The sequence below is a fragment of the Chelon labrosus genome (assembly GCF_963514085.1).
Source record: "Chelon labrosus genome assembly, chromosome: 4".
NCBI classification, from domain to species: Eukaryota; Metazoa; Chordata; class Actinopteri; order Mugiliformes; family Mugilidae; genus Chelon; species Chelon labrosus.
The window spans coordinates 32,555,462-32,579,462 of record NC_140340.1 but is presented as its reverse complement, the minus strand read 5'-3'; the positions used below and the strand labels follow the sequence as shown (position 1 = coordinate 32,579,462).

General features: G+C 40.2%; 1 protein-coding gene across 5 annotated transcripts in view; it reads left to right on the top strand.

Annotated features, from left to right (window-relative positions):
* Positions 1-24,001, top strand: part of LOC311487167 (pleckstrin homology domain-containing family A member 6-like) — a 104,630-nt gene that overhangs the window by 49,662 nt on the left and 30,967 nt on the right. For 3 of the 5 annotated variants that reach the window (XM_084543328.1, XM_084543327.1, XM_084543331.1), the window contains 8 exons: positions 434-917; positions 16,012-16,089; positions 17,339-17,392; positions 20,893-20,964; positions 21,399-21,479; positions 22,049-22,198; positions 22,590-22,685; positions 23,632-23,743. In XM_084543328.1, coding sequence (XP_084399454.1) covers positions 434-917; positions 16,012-16,089; positions 17,339-17,392; positions 20,893-20,964; positions 21,399-21,479; positions 22,049-22,198; positions 22,590-22,685; positions 23,632-23,743 — 1,127 coding nt within the window. The remainder of the gene's footprint in view (positions 1-433; positions 918-16,011; positions 16,090-17,338; positions 17,393-20,892; positions 20,965-21,398; positions 21,480-22,048; positions 22,199-22,589; positions 22,686-23,631; positions 23,744-24,001) is intronic. The other 2 variants (XM_084543329.1, XM_084543330.1) reach the window with 2 other exon arrangements.

Genomic DNA, 24,001 nt, shown 5'->3' with positions numbered 1-24,001 from the left:
AAAACACATCACACAGGAATGTCCGTGTTAGACATTAAATATTGTGAACATTATTTCTGTATAGTTTTTTAAACATTTATTGAAGTAGACCTGTCTTATTGCATGATCCAAATGTCTATTTCTCTCTTCCAGTTTTCTTCTGATAATCCTCACACTTGAAATAATCCTCTGGCCAAGGGGATATTTTAATAACTGAACTGTAAAAGGTTAAATTTTCATCTGTTTGATTAATTAATGGGAAAAGTGTTATTGATTGTAATATGGTCTTAACAATGTATAATGCTTTATTTGATTTTATAATACAGTGTGAAAAACAAAAATGTAATTTCACACTTAACTAAATTCAGACGATAGCTTTGTTTTTCTATTTTGTTTTCATGTCTGACCAGACATTAGGTTTGGTAGTAATTTCCAACTTTTCCTGTTTTCCCAGCCCATGTCATTACAACCCACTGAACAGAGGGGTCTCGGGTACCTTCTATGGCTATGGCTACTCCAGTGGTCCCCACTATGTGGATTATAACTCTCTGTACCCACAAGGTGTCCGACCAGAGAGCATCTGCTCTGTCTCTACTGTGGGGAGACAGTCCAATACACACTGGACTGTCGAGGACAAGCGTCACTCTCTGAGGGCTGGACAGCTATATGGACATATGCACCAGGACATCTGCGGGCCACAGAACTATAGTGGAATGGAAACACCCATCAAGCGCCTCTCTATTCAGCCACGTTCCAGGTCTGTGCCCAGGTCACCATCCTCATCATCAGAGGGGCCCTACTCTCCTGTGCCCCCTAATTTTGCCTCACAAGTTCAGTCATCCACTGGCTTTGAGCAGCTTCCTTGGCTGATGAGGGAAAATACCATCCATGCTGATTCATCTGTCCATCGTCTGAGAAGATCCTTCAGCTCTCCGAAGGTGATTGTGTCTCAAAGCCAACTTGATGATTATTTTTAGGGGTCCATGCAACGACGTTGCAGGATCCCTATTGATTTTGTTGCAATTTTTAGGGGTCCATGCAACGAGTTGCAGATCCCTATTGATTTTGTTGCGATTTTTATTAGGGGTCCATGCAACGAGTTGCAGGATTCCTATTGATTTTGTTGCAATTTTTATTATTAGGGCCAGAGCAACGAAGTGCAGGGGCCCAACGGGGCCATGCAACGGAGTTGCAAGGACCCTATTGTTTTCGTACTGTTTCTTATTATTATTATTATTCTTCTTTGGTGTCTTTGGAAAATCCTAAGCATGTCTAAATATCAGAGGTGGCAAGTAACGAAGTACAAATACTTCGTTACTGTACTTAAATAGATTTTTCAGGTATCTGTACTTTACTTGAGTATTACTTTTTCTGACGACTTTTTACTCTTACTCCCCACATTTGTACACAAATATCTGTACTTTCTACTCCTCACACTGGAAAAACAGGCTCGTTACTTTTTTAACCTCCACGGATGACAAGACGTAAAAGACGTGACATTACCGGACATGACTAGAGCATTGGACTAGAGAAGGAAAGTCGACGATGCGCTTCCTGTGTTCTTCTTCTACTGTTTTGAACAGGAAGTCTGTGGATTAGTTTGACCTCTGCTGCCACCTAGTGACTGGAGGCTGGTTTATCGTTCAAGCATCAATAGAGACAGTAATACTGAAAGGCCACCTGACCCCACTATTTGAGAAGTACTGGTCTAATCTGAAAAAAACAAATTCAGGTATGGTGTGGTTTCTGTTGCTATCATTAGCTTTTTGAGGATTTTTTGGAAGCTAGTTTACAACGTTAGCAATACTATGGGAACACACCGTTTTGATAGTATACACTAGCTAGCAGTTTAAAAACAACAACCCAATAACCCTCAATTTATTATTAAAAATTATCCAGATGCTCATGCAGGAAATCTGGTCAATTCAGTCTAGATTATTCTGCTAGAACGTTTTCATTTTGCAAAATTATCAACGGATGAATTGTTTCATTAATGGAATCAGTACTTTTTACTTTTACCAGAGTATTTTTTTACACAAGTATCCATACTTTTACTTAAGTACAGAATGTGAATACTTTTGCCACCTCTGCTAAATATGCATGAAAAGTCCTGAAAACATGTAGAAAAATTCATTTCTCCAAAAATTTTAATCTAGTAAGGGCCTCGAGCATGGGCATGGCAAAATGGCTCTGTAGCGCCATCTACAGACCAGCCCCTGAAGCCCGTTGCGTCTAAAAATCTGGAAATATGTCACATATATGTAACATCCCAGGACGCACAAAAAAGTCAATTGGAGCCATATTCTAAACCCAATAGGAAGTGTGTTATTTTCATAAAACTGTGAAAATTGGACAAAAGTTTTTTTGGTAGGGTGTGTAAATCAGGCATTAAACCTTAGCAGATTGACTTCAAAATTTGGAAATAAGTTGTCGAAACATAGACAAACAATAAAAACCTATGTATATTGATTTTTCGTTGAAGTGGCGTGGGTGTTCTGGCCCCTCAAAGTTTCATGACGCGCCATGAAACAGGAAGTTGCATTAAACGTGCTGTAATTCAGTCATCAAACTTTACAGTATTGTTAATGCTCCCTAACTGCACACATCCATATGTCAATATTCATACAATTATTGTAGCACCTCCTATTATGAACAGGCAATGTCTGATTTGGGCACGTGTTTGTAATGTGACCTGCTGTTACTGTCAGGGTTATTGGACTCTCTTCAAATTTTGTCAGGACAGACTTATGGCCGTCGTGATGACTTACGGCGAAACTTGTGAGTTTTCGTTAAACTTTGGGCCTGTTCTGGTTGTGAAAGTGAAATGGTTCACTGTCTTACTGATGCTATCATCATTTCAAATAGTGTGCTACGTTGTCCAGCAGATGGAGCCATAGCATTTCTCTCTGGTGGTTGTCTGTCAGTTTGTGTGTGTTGGTTAACCTGTAATAGTTGGTGAAGCTGTTTTAACATACTTTGATGCCACAGAAAGAATACATTCAAAACAGACTTACAGCTGTCACAGATGATTTGCTCTGACAAATATTGAATTGCACAGACTGTGCATCGTGCCACGGTGCATTGTTACTCCAGCGTATCCCCTGAGAACTGCAGTGACCCCATCCTTGCCGGTCCCCGTTCAACGCTGCTCGCAGCTTTAATTATCATTATTATTATTCTTTGCCTTTGCCTTCATTGTTTTTTTTCATTCATTCATTCATCTTCTATGCCCGCTTATTCCTGTTAAGGGTCGTGGGGGTCTGCTGGAGCCTATCCCAGCTGTCATCGGGCGAGAGGCGGGGGTACACCCTGGACAGGTCGCCAGTCCATCGCAGGGCCATTTTTTTTTCTTTTTCCCTAAAAGTGTCTGCTCATGACAAAATGCAAAGGCCAAAGGCATCAAAGTTGGTAACTTGGTAGAGGTCCTAACATGTCACTTTGCCAACGTGTCAATACACATGCCTGCAGCTAGGTGTCGCTAATAAGCCAATTTATGTTTTGGCTCATATCTCGAGGACCGTGTGCCCTAGAAACAAAATTCTTTCTCACTCTGATTCCTTATATAGCCCTGGTTCTAATGGACTAGACACCCATTTCCGCCCGCCATTTTTTCCGCCATGGTCTCACACTTGAACTGATGATTTTCGTTTTTTAATAAAATTCCCAGAATCAACATAAGATCTGGTTACAGAAAAACAAAACAACAATACATAATTTTAACTGTTTCCCACAGTCTCACGGCATAACAAAGCCTAACGATAGCTAACATTAGCTAACGCTAAAAACAACTATTCAAAAAACAGGTTATCACAGTTCTGACCTTGTGCCTCTTCGGAGGGTTGCTAATAACTTGATCACTTCCTTATCGCTCTGTTAATTACTATTTGTTTTTAGCGGAACCTTTTGCTGTAGAGGAACCCTTTGCCATAGCGGTACCCTTTCAAAATAAAAGCCCTTATAATTAAAAACGGGAAATAAGACATTGTAAACTTAAAATCAGGATGAAACCCATAATCAAGATAATAAAATAATTATGTAACAGGGCTATCCCTTTTTTATGCCTAAAACATAAATTGGGTTAGTTACATAGTCTTTATGGCATGCAATTCCAAAGCTCATATTTTGTGAAGTATATATACCCAAACTTAATCAAACTTCATATCACTGATAATAATATGATTCTGTACAAGCACCCCAACTTTTATGACCCTTGGAGCTACACAAGCAACATTTCAATATCTCAAAAACTGCAATAGCTAACTTCATATCCAACAAAGGTTCAAAAAAGGCAGCTGGGCTTGTCGAGTTTTTTGAAAAGACGTTTCGCCACTCATCCGAGTAGCTTCTTTAGTTCTGGGGGACTGGTGGGAAGTCTGAGGTTTAAATAGGAACTCCTCCTGAAAAAACTTGCTTGTATGCTAATAACCAGAAACTGGTGCAGCTAATTTCCATTAACGACTGGGTACTTACCTGTTGTTGAGGGGGGACTGTTTTGTCCCTGTCCTCTTAACTATGAATGTTTCTCTAACTACTCTTGTCCGTCAGAGGCTCCAGTGTCGAGGTGTGAATGACATTGAAACTTCTTGGGGACAGAAGTTAAAACTGTATTGTAAATAGATGGCAGATTAAATCTCAGTCCACCTCCACTGTTTAGTGAAGGTTTTTCCAGTCTGACATAGATGGCTTCCTTTACTCCTCTTTCAAACCATCGGTCTTCTCTGGCTAAGATTTGGACGTTGTTATCTTCAAAGGAGTGTCCTTTGTCCTTCAGGTGTAGGTGGACCGCTGAATCGTTTCCTGATGAGCTGGTTCTCCTGTGCTGGTACATACGTTTATGGATGGGTTGTTTGATTTCCCCAATGTATAAATCTGTACACTCCTCACTGCACTGAACACCGTACACCACATTACTCTGTTTTTGCCTGGGTGTTTTGTCTTTTGGGTGGACCAGTCTTTGCCTAAGTGTGTTTCCTGGTTTGAAATAAACTGGAATACTGTGATTTCTGAAAATTCTCCTGAGTTTCTCGGACACTCCAGCCACATAGGGGATGACACTCCTACGTGGCTGGAGTGTCCGAGAAACTCAGCATACAAGCAAGTTTTTTCAGGAGGAGTTCCTATTTAAACCTCAGACTTCCCACCAGTCCCCAAGAACTGAAAAAGCTACTCGGATGAGTGGCGAAACGACTTCTCAAAAAACTCGACAAGTCCAGTTGCCTTTTTTGAACCTTTGTTGGATTTACCATGACCTGGATGACTGAGAACCTTCACAGACATATAGCTAACTTCATGAAATTTGGCATACACAATCTGTAAAATATTGTGTAATAAGTTGCGTGACATTACATCAACAGGTGACACAGAAACATTTCACATGACTTTTAGGCCTATAACCTTTGAAGTACTCCCCCAATCCTTATGAAACTTAGCAACCCTCATTATAATATGCTTGCATACAATCATGACATTCGGGTATAAAAACACTACAAGTTTTTATACCATGGTCTGGGTGAATACTCGATTCTGATTGGCTGGAGGGTGTAGGTTAAAAAGTGTTAATTTACACCTAGGAAAGACGTTCCGTCAAATTGCCTGATGACAGTTCGAAATTATTGCGCTGGCTCAAACGGTATAGTAACCATGGCAACGGAGACTCAACGTTATTTCACAGTTTATTCATCACAACAGCAAGACAGACAAAACAGGAGTGATTTTATCATTTCTTATAACTTATGTGGTGAGTTTGACAACTTTGAAGACTGGGATGCAGCAGAAGAAAAAGAGAGAAGAGAAGAAAAGAAAAAGGAGAAGCGACACAAGGAGGTGACACCGGAGGAATTGAACGAATTAGAGGAAGACAAGGACGAGATAAACACAAAGAAAACCACGAAATGGGTAGTTAAAACATTAAGAGACTTCCTGGCTGACAAAAACATGGACATCAACTTTGAAAGCTACACTGCCACTACTCTCAATGACGTTTTGCGACTGTTTATTCCTCTGTCCAGTTGACCAAGGAAGGAGCAGAATACAGTGTTGCCAGTTTGAGGAGGCTGAGAGCTGGTATTAACGGCCATTTAAGTGAAGTCAACATCATTAGTGACACTGTGTTCAAGACCAGTAATGCGGTTTTTAAGGCGATACTGAAGCGTTACAGAAAGAGTGGGAAGGACACCAGCTTCCACCATCCTCGCATCACCGAGTCGGATCTTCAAAGAATCAGATGTTCATCTGTCTCCCGATACGCCCCTCGGCCTCGTCAGAAAGGTGTGGTTTGACATCCAGCTGTGTTTTGCTCGGCGTGGCAGGGAGGGGAGCCGAGAGCTGACCATGACATCTTTCATCATCCAAAGAGACGAGCATGGCGTTGAATACATCAGTTTAGCGCATAATCCTCAGACAAAAAAACATAAAGATCCGAACGACCCATAGGCTATAAGGAAAACCTACGAGTGTTCATGTTCGCCAGGCCCGGTGATCCTCTGTGTCCAGTAAAAAGTTTTAAAAAGTAGGCTACATCTCCAAGTGTCCACCAGATGCAAAATCGTTTTATCTCCACCCGAAGCGCTCCATCACTGTGGCATTTGATGTGTGGTAGCCTACTCCAGGGAGCCGATGGGAGTCCACAACCTGGGGAACATGCTGAAAAAAATCAGCGAAGAGGTCTGTACACTAGCTACATTCTAATACTAATGTAGTCGTATAACCCCTCTTCTGTCCTCATTAATATAGCCTGTTTATTATTGTTTCTTTCTGCCTCCGCCCAATGAAGCCTCCGGAGCACAGCTGTCGGTTGTCTCTCTGACGCCGGGCTGGAAACACGCCAGATCATGTCGGTGACGGGACATCGTTGTGAGAGCAGCCTGCAGGCTTACTGGGCTCCGTCAGAACAGGACAGACGAGAATGGAGCAACATTTTGTCATCTCCCAATGTCCCAAGCAGTGGTGGTCGTAGCGAGCCACAAACTTTAATTCTCCGTCCATCAAATGCCACGATGATGGACATGCCAATGTCGCTATCAAATTTTACAATTAATGGAAATGTAGTATTTAATTTTAAATGGTGTGTTAATAGTTAAGTTACGTCTGGCATAGGCCTACTGCCATTGCCTCCCACATAGCAGAGACATGTGGGCCGGGTCTGGCTTGAAGCCGGCACAGGTGGCGTTCGCTCGGCACTGGCATACGGCATGTGAGCCGGACGTGGCCCAGATGCGGCAAAGGCGGCACCTTCTTGACTCCGGCAGACAGATGTGGGCCAAAATTGTGGAGTGCCGAATTCGGCCCACATATCAGCTTAGACCTCTGGGCCACATATGTGAGGCCGGACTCATGCCACCCTTAAAGTTATTTTTCGATATTTTTGAGTGAGTTGTTGTTTAACATCACAGATTTAATAAAAATGAATAAGTAAATTAAATATTATTATGATATATTGTCGATGTCAATCAATGTCAACTATCACAATATCGTTCTTGTCGAAACAGGACAGATATCTCAGTTGATCTGAAAATTTAAAGTTAAATCTTGCAAAAGCGGCCTTTCAACGGTCAACCAGCTATCCACTTTTTAAATTCATCAGCCACTCAACGGAAGTAACGTAACCGTCCAGGTGACTTACGCGACCGACGTCACTCTGGACGGAGCTGATGGCTGCTCGTGCACTCCGGTGAGACGGACAACCAAGACGTGGTGAGTGAAATGCATCAGTTTTATGTTTACGATAACATTTGTTTTTGAGACAATGCGCTAGCCGTTGGTATACAAAGACAATGTCTGTCTAGAGTCTAGCCTGAATGTTAACAAGGGGCGCTAACGTTTAGCTATGTGGCTAACGCGTGGTTAGCGTTAGCTAACGATTACCGTTAGCCTAAAATGCGGCTTAGGAAAGGATGGACTGCACTGTTTTGCTGTTAAACTTCCTTATTCGTTTTGAATTAATGATATAGACGAACTTAACACAGCGGATGTTTTGCCGAAGGGGTCGTTTTCTTTTTTCACGTATTTTCCGGCTAGTTAAACATTAGTGCTACTGCTATAGCTTCTGCTAGCTGACCGTTGGCGTGTTTTCCGCTGGCCTGACAATTACAGATATATCGTGCTTCAATCCAAAAATAGCGTTTAAAAAGGCAACTGTGGACTCGTAGAGTTTTATTTATGTATGTGTTATGTGTTTGTATTTTATTTTTTTGAGAAGACGCTTCACAACTCATCCGAGTAGCTTCTTCAGTTCGAGGGGACTGGTGGGAAGTTTGAGGTTTAGGAACTTATACTGAAACTATTGTCTGTAAACAACCATAAAACGGGTCAGTTTGAATGTTGTTTACAAACCTACAGACTCTATTTTTAAGAATCTTTTTATTGATTACATACTAATACTGACTACTCAGTTTGTGTAACACTGTAAGTCCTTGTTTTGTACATAAATTAAACCAAGTAGATGTAGGGAGAACATTTATCTGACACCAGAATATTGTCATCACTATCAGTTTTAATATAATTACTGTAGCCATATTACCTAATGATACAAAAATGTTAATTTCCAATCATTTGTGCTTTGTGTGTATGTTTCAGCTGCTGTTGGTGTAACTGTCTGACATCTGGGGCCACAGACCAGGAAATAGACTGGACCATCAAAAGATGTTTACATCTCTCTCCAGGTAGAGATGGTGGCAGACTGAAGAGGATGAAGAGAAAGCAGGAAATGGACAGCACCATATCTAAAACTCGTGCTGAGAGTGGGGAGAATCCAGTTTTCTCTCTACTGCCATCAGGTTGCGTTTCCGATGCCTGAGGACAAAGACTGAAAGGCTGAAGAACAGTTTCTATCCACATGCCATCCGCCTGCTCAGCTCTGAACCTTAACCAGACTTATACCACTGCACTTTACTCACATAGCTGCTCAATACCGTAAATGTGTGTGTGTATATAACTACCCCCCCTCTAAGTTTACACTTGAGTTTTACCATCTATATTTTATTCTGTATTACAGTCTATATTTTATTCTATTTTTATCTGTGTACATTTACACTTGTATTGTTTACCTTGTGTGTTAAGGAATTTACAATTACTACTGTTTTACTGTAGTACTCATTTTTTTTTTACTACTGGCTGCAGGTACAAGAATACATTTCACTGTGCATTGTACTATATATAACTGTGTGTATGTGACAAATACAATCTTAAACCTTTATGGACATGTCTAGAATCATAAATGTACAGTCTTTAAATTTGTTAAATGTTTGTTAAATGTGCAGGTGTGTGTACTGTTTTGACATCACTAAAAAAAAAAAAACATTTGCTTATACTACTGTACTTGTTTTTATATATATATATATATATATGAATAAATATGGCACATAAATATAGTGGCTGAGTTAAGGCTGACATCAGGAACCACTTCTGAAAACGGTTTGGCCCACCTTAGGGCCACATTAGGGCCAGCTCTGGTTGAAGTGTGGCTGAGATGTGAGCCTTATCTGGCACACATGTTGGATGCCGGATGTGGCCCACATAAGGGCCGGAATTCTTTCAGGCATGTGGGCGGAGTGCAAGTGGGTTTTGCTATGTGGGCTGTCTTTCTGTCTTGCATAGGCTACTTGCTTGCTTTCCTTTCAACACTTGTGATGATCAGAGTGAATGGCTGACAATATTTGCTGTAATAAAAACGATTTAGGAAACTATCTGTGAACTTTGATTCTTTGAAACAAAATTTCGCATCATCCTCTGGACACACACAAGCGGTAAGTAGTGCACTGCCGTCTGAAATGATACTTTGTATCACATAACGTAAGGTTAAGCCATCATCTCACTTCCCATCACTGATCAACTGCTGCGGTCGGGTCGCTATGGCCACGTTGCTTGGCAACGCCTGCATACGGGAAATATTAAACAGTGCGCTCGACTTCTAAAAAAAAAAAAAACACGATTTTAACTCAAACACAAAGTATTATTAATTTATTACATTTTTTTTTCTTTCGTAAGTGACCATTGTATAAGCGGTATAATGCCCTTCGAGGTGTCCATTAACAGAAATGAATGGACTTCGCGGAAGCAACCGAATCTCACAAACTACCACAGTAAACTGCTTGAAATTTGACAATAATATTGTGGGGATCACTCCTTACAAGCCCACCAAGTTTTGTGCAATACGGTCTATAGGGGGCGGTACTGGTGACTTATGCCTCTGGACCAGGACGAACTGCAAGGGTGAAAGGCTTTAAACCTGATGACTTGGTACTGGCATGCAAGTCTTACCATGTCACTTTAATTTCACAGATTTCTTATGGTGGTTAATTATAATTAGACAAAAGGCATTCATATTAGAAAATTTAATGTATAGTACATTATTATTGGTAGAGTTTTTATATTTGACAAAAAAATTAATTAAACACACAATTAAAGAAAGAATAACTCGCTGATCTTACTCATCTTACTTCACCCCCTCACAACTTTCATTTATTCTTTTTTTTTTCTTTTTTTAGTCAACTTTTTATTAATTTTAAACTGACATAAGACACAAAACACCCCCACATATCCCTCCCCTCTGCATCCCCCTCCACACAGGGCACATAATGACACGTAACGCTAAACCCATCATATGTCTTTTAAGTGGTGTCAAGTAGGTCCTGTGACAAATTTTGTAGTGGATTAATTGGTGATTTGGGTTTTTAGATGACCGAAAGACATTTTCCCACACAGTATCCCAATCAATGGACTCTGTTCCTGGATGTATATCTGCCTCCCAAGATCTACGTTCGGGGGATTCTGCAGGAATGTATGACAGGAGATTGATATAAGAGACTGTTTTCTTTCGGGGAGCTTTCTCTATCAGTGATATTAAAGGGTGAGTCCTCAATTCAGCCCCCCAAGGAACCTTGAGTGAATTAAGAGCTGACCTTACTCTAAAATAGAGAAACTGTGAGCTTCTTGAGATACCAAAATGGGACATTAGATTGGGAAAATCTAAAATTGCGTTTTGACCCGAAATATCCCCCAATGTCCAAATGCCATGTTGAGCCATAATTGTGAACTGAATGGTTCGCCACCTGTCAATAGATTGGCGTTATACCAAATAGGGGAATGTTTGTGCCATTTTGATTTAAAACCCACACATTTCTCTACATTCGCCATAGTTTGTATTACATATGATACTATTGGAATAAATTGAGAATAATATTTCTTATGTTTGAATCCAGAGAAAGCTACATCTTTAAGTCTTAAAGGATAAACCAGCTCCTGTTCCAATGTCTTCCAGGGTGAAATTACTTCTATATCAAACCATTGTTTCAAGGAGCGCAGCACGAACGCCCAATGATATAACTTAAAGTTTGGGCAAGCCCATCCTCCCTGGGGTTTGTCTCGTTGTAATGTTGACCATTTAATACGGGGCTTCTTTCCATTCCAAATAAACTTTCTAAGCTTTGAGTCAAGTTTCTGCCAAAATCCAGCTGGGGTTGGCAAAGGGAGCATAGAGCTTATAAAATTTATGCGCGGAAGCACATTCATTTTGATTGTAGCTACCCGGGTTGGCATTGATGAAGGGAGTGCTGCCCATCTCTCAAGATCATCCCCAACTTTCTTCAAAATGGAGATTAAGTAATTATTTTTCGCTATTGCCTGGACACAGGGATTGATTTCTATACCTAAATATATTGCTTTTTGTACTACCGGTATACGGGATTGGATTACCAATTTCTTCAGATCTGTATTCAACAATAGTAAGATCGACTTGGAGTAGTTAATCTTATAACCAGAAAGTCCACCGAAGTGTTCTATGATTTTCAGCACATTTGGGAGGGATTGTTGTATGTTGGAAAGGTAAACAAGTGTGTCGTCAGCATACATTGAAATGGAATGTGATGTGGACCCTATTTGAATTGGAGTAACCAGAGTGCTTTGTCGTATGTATTGGGCTAACGGTTCAAATGATAGGTTGAAAATAGCGGGAGATGCTGGGCACCCCTGTCTAGAACCGCGACCTATACTAAAAAGATCAGAAAGCTGCCGAGTAGTAATAACTCTAGCAGAAGGGTTGGAATATAACACTTGGATCATTTTAATAAATTTTGGACCAAATTTAAATTTTTCCAAGACTTTCCACAAATATCCCCATTCCAAACGATCAAATGCTTTTTCCGCATCGAGAAATAGGAGTCCACCTGGCACACCTGTCTTTTTGGCATCAGCGATGACATGTAAAAGCCGGCGGACATTGTCTGATGCCAACCGTCCTTTAAGAAAGCCGGTTTGGTCCGGATTGATTAACTTCCCCACGACTTTGTCCAGACGCATAGCAATAACTTTGGAGTAAATTTTAATATCTGCGTTTATTAGTGAGATAGGGCGGTAACTTGCACAATTCTGGGGATCCTTGCCAGGTTTAAGAAGCACTGAAATAAGCGCTGTGTTAAGATCTTTGTGAAAGTAGCCCTTACTTATAGCGGAATTAATGGTATCTAACCAAATCGGACCTATAATATTCCATAGTTCTAAATATAATTCGGCAGGGATCCCATCAATTCCTGGGGAGCACCCCCTATTGGTTAATTTAACTGCTGTATGTAGTTCATCTAAAGTTATCGGAACATCCATTTCCTTAGATTCGTTGTCAGATAGCTTGTCAAAGAATGAGTCGAAAGATCCCGGTGAAAGTCTGTCCTCTGAAGAGTACAGATTCTCGAAGAATGACTTAAATGTATTATTAATATCAGCTGTTTTAGTAACCAGTCCCTTCACCGGGCAGTTAATAGATGGAATATTGAGTTGGTTTTCTTGCCGTTTCAATGTTAAAGCAAGGAGTCGGCTTGGTTTACTACTATCAGTATAATATCTATGTTTGGTGGTGTGCATCAAAAATTCAACCCGCTGTCTAAGTATATCATCTAGTTCTGCTTTCACTAACTTAAGCTTTGTTTCCACCCCATTACTGTAGTTGTCTTGTAGCTCTCTCTCTAAGTTACTGCAAGTCTGTTCTAGCTGGCAGATCTTTTGCAACCTACATTTTTGAAGATACGATGAGAAGCCAATCGCATTGTGACATATAAAGTCTTTGATTGCTGACCATACTATTGCATTATCTGAGACTGAATCTTTGTTAATATTAATAAATTCTACTAATCTGGTTTTAACTTGTGAGAGTTAATTTTCATTTTTGAGAAGGGTTGTATTAAATCTCCACCTGGACGACATACCTTGTAAGAATTCCAGATTAAATGAGGTTATTATTGCATTATGATCAGAAATAATACGAGGTAGGAATACAACCTCGTCTACAGATGGGATCAGACTTGGTATGGTTAGGATATAATCTATCCTTGAAAACATTTTATGATGAGGGGAAAAGTATGTATAATCTCTAGCCGTAGGATTCTGAACCCTCCAAATATCCACCAAGTTTATGTCTTTAGCAAAATTTCTTAGAGCATCAGAGGATAAAGCTTGCAAATGCGTAACGGATGGATTAGATCTATCTAGGCTGCAATCGAAAAATGTGTTCATGTCTGATCCTACAATAAGTGAATAATTAGAGAGACACAGTAGCTCTTTAGTTAACCAGGGAAAATAAGTTGGATCAAAGGTTGTGGGCGCATATATACGTACTTGCGAAGGCTATCTTTTTCCCCTGGATAGAAACTCCACAATAGGACAATCTCCCTGAATTATTAGAACTAATTTTCTCAATTCCCAGATTTAGTTTACGTTTCATTAGGATCATGACCCCCTTGGTCTTGGATCCGTCCCCCGAGTATGCTACCACTCTGTAATGTTTATTCTGCATATGACGGACATCGGACGGTTTTAGATGAGTCTCAGATAAGAGTGCCACATCAACATCCTTTCTTTTTAATAATTCTAGAACTTTCAAGCGCTTAGCTGGTGAATTTAGTCCCCTAACATTAAGGGATAGTATAGTATAATTAACCATCCAGATGACCTCTGACCAGAATGAGATGTAATCCTGATATATGATTAGTATAACATCCCTGTGTGTCCCCCCCTCCCTCCTGCGATATACACATAACTTCCTTGTAACCATTTTGAGCTATCTACCCTACCTGGCAGAGCTCCCAAATATTAATTTCAAATATATAACGCCAAAATCAATATGCACTGAAATAAATTAGTGTAACAATAACAAAATGAAATAAAGTTGGAAATGAGATTTGAGAGTAAAGAGTAACTTCTTAAATCTCAGACAGAATTTCATTCATTCATTATGATAACGGGAGGAAACTGTTAACTAATAATGGATCGACCCCCTGTGGATGGAAGATCAGTCCATGCCTTCACGAACAGAGCTGGACCGAGCTCCACCATCTGGACCGAGGTGTTGATTAAAAAATGCCTCCGCAGCCCCAGCAGTGCTGAATGAGTGTCGGGACCCATTGAAGTGCACCACGAGCGTTGCAGGGTACCGTAGGCTGAACTTAATATCCCTCTCGTACAGCTGTGCTTTCACCTTCTTATAGGCGCTGCGCTTGGCCATCAGCCGAGCACTAAAGTCCAGGAAAATAAGAATTTTCTTACCCTCGTAAGAGAGTTGCCGTTTCTGTATCGCCAGCTGCAGCACCTGTTCCCTCTCCTGATAGCGATGCCGAGGACCCTCAGATTCATACGCCTCTGCCTGTTTTCATATCCATCCAATGTATCTTTTAATCCTTCACTTTCCTTAGCCAGGTCCAGCACGGTGGATTGTAGTACCTCTACAGAAGTTTCCAGCGTGGTGATCCGGTCACTGTGGTCTGAAAGTGCGCCCTCCACCTCGATAAAACGGGCCTCAAACAGTTCCACCTGATGTTTGACGTCTTCCAGTGTTGTCTGGATCGGCAAGAGCGCTGTTTTTAGTGTTTCCGTGATGTTACTTTGGGTTTTTTCAAGTTCAGTTACCAACGTGGCTAATGTTACAGGAGGGTCATCTCGGAGTTCACGACCTGGAGCAGGTGCAATGGTCTTGTGCTCAACGTAACCAAAACCAAGGAGATGATAGTGGACTTTGGGAGGCATAAGGCACACCATCTACCTGTGGAAATTGAGGGGGAGGGCATTGAGGTGGTCCAGACCTACAGATACCTGGGAGTCCACCTGGACCATAAACTGGACTGGTCAGTCCATGCAGATGCAGCATACAAAAAAGGTCAGAGCAGGCTCTTCTTCCTCAGGAAACTGAAATCTTTCCAAGTCTGCAATGACATGCTGTATCTGTTCTACCAGTCAGTCGTGGCCAGTGCAGTGTTCTTCGCAGTGGTGTGTTGGGGCAGCTGTATGACAGCCAGGGACCGTAACAGACTGGACAAACTGGTCAGGAAGTGTGTGTCAGTGTTGGGGAGGAGGGTGGTTTCTGTAGGAGATTTGGTGGAGGAAAGAATGAGGAGGATGATGAAATCCATCCTCAGTAACAGGAGCCACCCACTACATGATACTGTGGTTGCCCAGCAAAGCAGCCGCAGTGACAGATTCCTCTCTATGCGCTGCAGGACCGAGAGATACAGGAGGTCTTTTGTTCCAGCTGCCATAAGGCTGCATAATGGACCTGATGATGCGCATTCATTTTATTTATTTATTTATTAATGATAGTAGCCTTTTTAGACTTTTCCTTTAACAACTGTTATTGTCTGTGTCTCTCTCTCTACTGTGTCTCTACTTGTGTTTTTATGAGTGTAGGGTGAATGCTTGTTGATGAATAACACACTGTAAGCTGCTGGACACCTGAATTTCCCCTGTGGGGATGAATAAAGTACCTATCTATCTAATGTTAGCGGTTGATGCTCTGCCATCGCCGCCTCGGTACTTCTAGTCGTCGGCCTCTCTTTCTTGCCTCCTTCCGACATTTCTAGCGTAAATTTAACCTGAGAAGGTCGTTGTCGTACAGTTATGGTCACTTTATAGGCGTAACTTTAAAAGTTAAGACAAACTCTACTCGGGAGCTCTCCTCCACGCGTCCGCTCAGTCAGCCATCAACCCGGAAGTCCTCCTCAACTTTCATTTATTCTTGCTTCATTTTGTCCTTATTATCATCCCTTCTCCCTGCAGTATGGTGATAGGAGGTCCTTGGGTCAAGGATTATACCCCCACAACTACCCTGCATCCCCTTCTATCCATGATAAAATGGTATGTGCTGATAAAATGTTGTCATTCATTCCCATATCCGGGATAATACAAATAGGTCAAAACACAACGACATTACAGAAAACGCAATGACATTTCAGATTACGGAAAGTTTAGGGACAACACTTCTTGTTTCTGATTGGACAGAACCCAACAGTGTAACGTCGTTTCCTGTTTCTACTTCGCTGTGTCTGTGCACGAGTTTTAAATGGAGGATGAGATGGCATTAATAGAGGAATATTTTGAAAGAGGACATACATATAAAATCATTCTTGATATACTTGTCAACCCATCATGACATTAACATGTCCCTCGGAACCCTGAAAGCATGGTTGAAGGAGTTAGGACTAGACAGCAAATGGTAAATAGCCTTGCTTTTATATAGCGCTTTTCTACCTATTGGTACTCAAAGCGTTTTACAGTCACAGACACATCTATCCATTTGTTCACACAAGCACACACACATTCACACACCAGCTGGGGATTCAGTGTCTTGTGGGGGTTCAGTGTCTTGCTCAAGGACACTTCGGCATGTGGCACAATCTGGGGATCAAACCGCTAACCCTCTGGTTCGTGGACAACCTGCTCTACCGACTGAGCCACAGCAAGACAGGGCAACTGCATCCTCATCATTCTGCATGACATGCAGAAATTTGGCAACAACTGATACTTCTTTCCACAATGTGAACAGTACATGTTGTGTGCTTTCAAAGGGCATCACAGTATCTACACTTCACCATCCACAAACCGTAATTTCTTGACTGGCAGCAAAACAACCAATCACATCAGCTTATATTTTAGCACGGATTCTGTCCAATCAGAAACAAGAAGCGTTGTCCCTACTCCTTCCATAATCTGAAATGTTGTTGTGTTTTCTGTAATGTTGTGTTTTGTGAAATGTTGTGTTTTGTGACATGTCGTTGTGTTTTCTGTAATGTTGTTGTGTTTTGTGAAATGTCGTGTTCTGTGAAATGTTGTTGTGTTTTGTGAAATGTTGTGTTTTTTGTAATGTTGTTGTGTTTTGACCTTCAGGGCCACGTTAACCAAATTAACAAAATGACATAGATACATTTTAAAAATAGTAGATGTTCTGCAAAACCTGCCCACATATTAACATGGCCAGAAACTGGAGATATATGTGGTTGGCAGATTGATGGTGTTGCTCTGCTTTCCTGCTATGTTATCTGAAAGTCTTCTGGCTGTATATCTGTGTGATATGCTTGTTTACAATCACTTCTGCTGCTTGGCTCAGGAGGACATATTAGACATTCAGCTTCAACGCAAACTGGATTACTTAGACCAACAGGTAGGAGGACACACATGAATATTTGCCAGTACATACTAACTTGATACAAACGTTTTTTCTTAATTACAGTTGACATTGTGATTTCTTGACAATTAGATCCATTTTACAGTCTACTTTTCCATGTTTGTTCTTTCTGTACCATATACAGCACTTTTTGAATGTCTCGTTAGGGCACCACCTCCTTTTTTCGTAGGAAGAACACGGTTAAATCAATTTATCAGTCTCAATTAATTAATTTGCATATCTGAACGAGTGAATCCTTTTCCACAGTTCCATTCATTCTTTGCCATAAAACAACATCACAAACAACTTCTTAAATGTGAATAGATATTTATTTAATGAAGTGACAACTATGAATAAATGAGGGACTAATAGGATACATGCATATAGGTGTGTAATCAAATAAAACGAATATGATAAGATCTGAAATAACTAATTTCTGGAGCGATGGTGAGAGATGGAGATGTTTTATGGTTTAAACTAATGGGAATGGATTTGATACCTAATCTAATCAATCTTCTCTAAAATATGTTAATAGGGAGTTTCAAAGTAGTGACACCAACTCTTTATCTTAAGCGGTAGGAATGATTCAGCCTACTTTTCCATAGAGTCTTCTCGGTACGGTGATGGCGAAGCGTCAGTGTGACGAGGTGATGACGAAATGGCACAGCTGATGCAGGTCTCTCTTGGACCGGTAGACAGGACTTGTTGCTTGGTCTGCAACTCCAACACCCAGCTTCACTTGAGAGCATTGTAGGTGTTCAGTCGAAGGCAGTAGATGACACTTTGCAATGTCTTTGTGTTCGAAGAGGGAAGCCGGATCGTCACGGCTTCTCTGTGTTGTTGCTATGGCAACAGCCTCTTGGTATCTTGATCCATCGAAGAGATTGGGTCTTTCTGATATCCCAGCTGACTACGCTGGCTAACTTATGAACGATGTTGGTTTTCTTGATTAGTACGCGCATAGAGTATAAAGTTGAATAAAACTAGAAAAATATTTAAGTCACTACAAAATTGTGCCGCTGAACAATATTCAAGTTGTTGTTCAAGTTGTTTGTTAAAACAAAGTTACTAAGTGTAAACATAACTACGTCTGGAGCGAAGAAAAGAGCTTGCTCTAGTTAAAAGCACATGTAAAATAAAAGTACAAGTACAAAAGTGCGGAGAAGAGGGAGCATCCCCCTGGTTTTATGTCTTAATCCAAAACACGCCCTGAATAATCAGGGCGTGTTTTGGATCGGGTTTCCAAATTATTCGCGCGGAAAGAGAACGCCTACAGGACTTTGTCTCAAGATGTCTTATTGCCTGATCTTCTTAACCTATTCGATATTATTTAATTTAACCATTCCATCACTAACATGGCTCGTTAGCAATGTTTTTCCTATGCTCTCAAGTGAAAAGAGGAAGATTAGAAGAAGAAAGAGGGTGTGAAATTCCACAGAAGTGTAAATCTGTCCTTTTTGGCTCGGATGATGTCCTCAGCATCAGGGAGGTCCGATAGCATGGGTCTTTAGTTTAGTTTAGTTTAGTTTAGTTTAGTTTATTTCAAACATGTGCGGGTAACATAACAAAGTAAACAAACAAATCCAATAAGAATAGTCAAAACTAAAATAATAATGTGAACCCAAAATGTCCGAAAAGGAGTAGGATGAAGCATATGCTTATTGAACATACCCCTTTTACTATTGAACCTACCCCTTTTCCTGGTCTGTCCAGCGTTTGGACATGGCACATTTATGGCTAAGGTGTAAAAGGTTGATCTGTTAGAAGAGTTCTTCCACAAAACAACTCTGTAAATTTACATTCCAGAGAGGAGGAGGGTACCGAGGATGACAGGATCCCCTACATTTCCTTCCAAATAATCTTTCCTGATAAATTTGCTTTAAAATGTACAACTCCCTTCTTCTGGTGTTGTGTCAGTATTGTTATCTTTACACAAGCTTGTGGTCAGATATCATAATCTGGGCTGAATCTTCAGGTGCTTAGTGGAAGCCACCAAACTGGCATGGTTACAAAAATGATGGAGTGCTCACCCTCAACAGCAAAGTTCTGTGTACAAGTAAGACACTGTAACACTTCGCTTTTGTTATGGGTTAAACCATAACTAGGTATACATTTTTTTTCCTTGCCGCATTTTCTTGCATCCATTCATTCATTTTAAGTAACTTCTTGTTCTCTAAAGAGTTGCAGGGGGCTGGAGCCTCTCCCAGCTGTCTTTGTGTGAGATGCAGGGTACACCTTGGGTGGGTCGGCAGTCTATCATAGGGCTTTTTGCAATTTCTTCTGAAAACTAATTAAGCAACTTGACCCAGGCTGATGGTCTATTCCAGTAAAATATATTGTGACTGACACAAACACAAGCATGCCTTTCTTTTCTTCTGCCATTGTCTAGTCTGCCTGGGGTTCACATTGTTATAAACATTCATGCAAATTCACTGTGATGTTTATACTGCTTATACTTTCTGCTTCCAGTTGGCTGGAGGGTGTGTGAGAGTATATGACATTAACATTGTTACTTGCTCATAGGCAAGTGAATACCCATTTGGTTGGAGGTAGGGCTCCTTGGAAGTCCAAGTCCTATAGGATTTGGTCATTGCTCTCCCCCACCTCTCCATAGAGGGTGTTCTTCAGAACAAAGAACGGATAGAATCACAATAAATTGCAATTTTAATCTTGTCTGTGAAGGTTCTCAGTCATCCAGGTCATGGTATATCCAACAAAGGTTCAAAAAAAGGCAACTGCACTTCTAGAGTTTTTTGAGAAGACGTTTCACCACTCATCCGAATAGCTTCTTCAGTTCTAGGGGACTGGTGGGAAGTCTGAGGTTTAAATAGGAACTCCTCCTGAAAAAACTTGCTTGTTATGCTAATAACCAGAAACTGGTGCAAACGATTCAGCGGTCCACCTTCACCTGAAGGACAAAGGACACTCCTTTGAAGATAACAACATCCAAATCTTAGCCAGAGAAGACCGATGGTTTGAAAGAGGTGTTAAGGAAGCCATCTATGTCAGACTGGGAAAACCTTCACTAGACAGAGAAGGTGGACTGAGATTTAATCTGCCATCTATTAACAATACAGTTTTAACTTCTGTCCCCAAGAAGTTTCAGTCTCATTCACACCTTGACACTGGAGCCTGTGACGGACAAGAGTCGTTAGAGCACCATTCGTAGGGAAGAGGAGGGGGACAAAACAGTCCCCCTTCAACAACAGGTAAGTACCCAGTCGTTAATGGAAATTAGCTGCACCAGTTTCTGGTTATTAGCATAACAAGCAAGTTTTTTCAGGAGGAGTTCCTATTTAAACCTCAGACTTCCCACCAGTCCCCTAGAACTGAAGAAGCTACTCGGATGAGTGGTGAAACGTCTTCTCAAAAAACTCTAGAAGTCCAATTGCCTTTTTTTGAACCATTGTTGGATAATTTTAATCTTCTCCCATTGGAACAATATCTATTATGTTTGACTGATGTTAATTCTTTTTTTTTCCAATCTTTATATGCAGGTGCCTCCTTTCCATGATGTCTACTGCAGAGAGTTACATCCCACGTTGAAAATCAATGAGATCGAAACTAGTGTATGATACTTTACATTGCATCCACATTTTATATTTTCAAATACAGTGAATGGCCACTCCTGTCTACATATTTGAATCAGGCTTTTATGGCAGGCTGAAGTCCTTCTATTACAGTTAGCAAGAGTTTCAACAACATTTAAAAGACAGAGGAACAAAATAGGATACAAATCTCTGGTCTGCCAGTTGCCACTATGTTAGCAATGAAACAATTGCTTCACTTCTGATTGCTTCAACACCTGAATGTGGCATCAGTATGAAATGATATGTTCCACTGTCACATACAACATGTAGTTCTGGTATCTGTATATGTTTGGCCATATACTGTACATGTACTCACCCAGACATATTATAGTTGTCTTTCTTTTTGTTTTATGTTTCCCCTCCGCAATCCATAAGTTAAATAAAGTGATCATATCTTGTTTTATTTGATACAGAAACTCTTGGGTCGTCTATGTGAACAGAATCAAATTTTGAAAGACCAAGAAGCTGTTGTCCACAGACTGAGAATAGACAAGGTATAATTTTCTCATCCTATTATAAAATATTGTTCAGAAAATTGTTTTATAACAGTAACCAAATGTAAAGGAAAAATCTAATCTGCGATGATTAACACACTGTATATTGACCAGAAAAGACATTTTCATGCAATGCAATATCGAAGCCTTGCAACAACCACAATCTTATGCAGTATAGTTTTTCTCACTGCTTTTAGTCTCCTGGTCATAGTTTTGTGGCTGCATATTGTGATGTTGTTGTATGGTCATGCTTTACATTGAAATTTATTTAGTTTCTCAGAATCCAGTAAGAAAATGGCACTTGTAGAGATGCAAAGTTATCCTCAGAGATGAGCCTAGTGTATATAAAAATATTTCCAAGTTGTACTGTTGCATTGCCTTATATATTATACTTCACATTCATTGCAGTTTTGTTTAAAGAGATCAACTGTTATGACCTGTTATGAAAAACGCACCCTGTATAGAAAATGGTAAATAATTTGAAACAAGAAGAGGTGAAATTCTTTGCCTTTTTAAGTTTAATTTACAATAAACTATTGTTTTTTCTTTGTCATGCCTGCTGTTCTCAGGATATTCTAGAAGAAGCACTGGTGACAACTCATGAGGAGATGGAGCTGTACCATAACCAGCCTGTAATCATAGAAAAGCTGCAGTTCAAAAAGGAAACCCAGCAGAACCAACTCATTAACATCCGAGGGGAGCTCTCCCAGGCCTCCAGTGTAAGAAAGTGGATCAACTATTGAGAAGAAACAACCGTAAAAAAGGCTTAAACCATGTAGTTCAGCCATGGCATCCAAAGTGCTGTGAAATTAAAAATGAAAGTGAACATTAAAGCTGCCAATGTAGGAAACATCCATTACATTTACTACTTCATTGAAAGTTTAGCTGCCTTACAATGTTGATGTCAGTGCATGTAGAATGGTGAACAGTATACCCTGATGAATCTAACCTTTTGACAAACCAACCTGTTAGGCAGAGTGGTGTGAACACACAGTGGAAGAAACACACATTTTGTGAAGCTCTGATGTGGCAATCTTAAATACTTTAATCCTGGCTGTTTTGGAGACACCTTTTGTTACTGTTATGTCATTGCATTTATTTATACTTCAGGTTTTAACCACCACCCGTATGGAGTTTGAAGCATTAGAGGATGAAGCCAATGCCATTCATGGTGATTTATGGGAGCAGCTCAATTCAGGAGGACAGGTACAAGGTTGCGATGTCATCATTCTTGTTATACATTACCAGTCAAAAGTTTGGACACACCCACTCATGTAATGGTTTTTCTTCATTTTCTTGATTATTTACATTGTAGATTGTCACTGAAGGCATCATCAAACTATCAGTGGACACATATGTAATTATGTAGTAAACAAAAAAACATGTGAAATAAGTCTAAATATGATTCATATTTTAGATTCTTCAGAATAGACACCCTTTGCTTCGATTACTGCTTTGTGTGGGACTGTATTTTTGGCATTAGTTGGAGCCTTGTTGTTGGCTTTTCGGATGATTCAACATGCAGTACATTAATATTTTCAACGAAATCTTCATCTAGAATGAATAAAACGTTGAGCTAATCTTTATGATTCGGGAGTGGACAGGTGCTTGTGAGGTACTGCTCTTCTACAATAATACACAAAGAGTTTTTGCTCAATGTCTTCAGTGGCAAAATACAGAGTATCATACCTCCTTCTGCTCCTCCAGGTTAAATCCTTTGTTTGCTTGGACCATTCTATGGTTAGTCAGTATTGTTTATGTTTATGTTTAGATTTAAGTTGAGGATCCAAATGCAGGAGGCAGGTATCAAGAACAAAAAGCCAGCCAATGCAAAAATACAAAAGTGCAAGTGCTGAGTTTAACAAAAATAAAAAGTACAAGGCAAGAACACTAAACAAGACAAAGCCCAGGAAAATATGAAATCAAAGAGAACTTCCGTTGTAAAATGCAAGACATGTTTACAGCCAGACTTCACTACAACTCTAAAGTGATATCATTTGGAATTCCCTCAGAACCTGTACATGGAAAACCCCAGCCCAACCTCTTCAATGTTTTGATGAGATGTACAGTACTTTTCAGGGAATACTTATGTTCCATAGAGAGTACTGTACCATTAGTCTTTCATACAATTTTGATCTGATCTTTTTTTCAGAGTGAACTAGTTCACAGACACATCCAAAAAGAATTTTGGAGAGTCCAGGATGTATTAGAAGGACTGCACAAGAAAAATTCATCTAGAGGCACTGACACAGTCATGCAAAGAGGTAAAGAGAGAATATGTTGACGACAATAATGATAATGATCATTTAACACTTTATTATCAAGGTGGAAAATGTCTTTGCATCAAATCTCCATTTACAGCATCAAAAAAAAAGGAAAACCTTTGAAACGTACATGTAATATAACATTCTAATCACAAATACAATATTCAAGTCTCATGTAAATTTCTTCTGGAATTATGGGAAATTGTAAATGGTGGTTTTTTTATAGTGCTTTTCTGCTTACTTGTTCTCAAAACACTC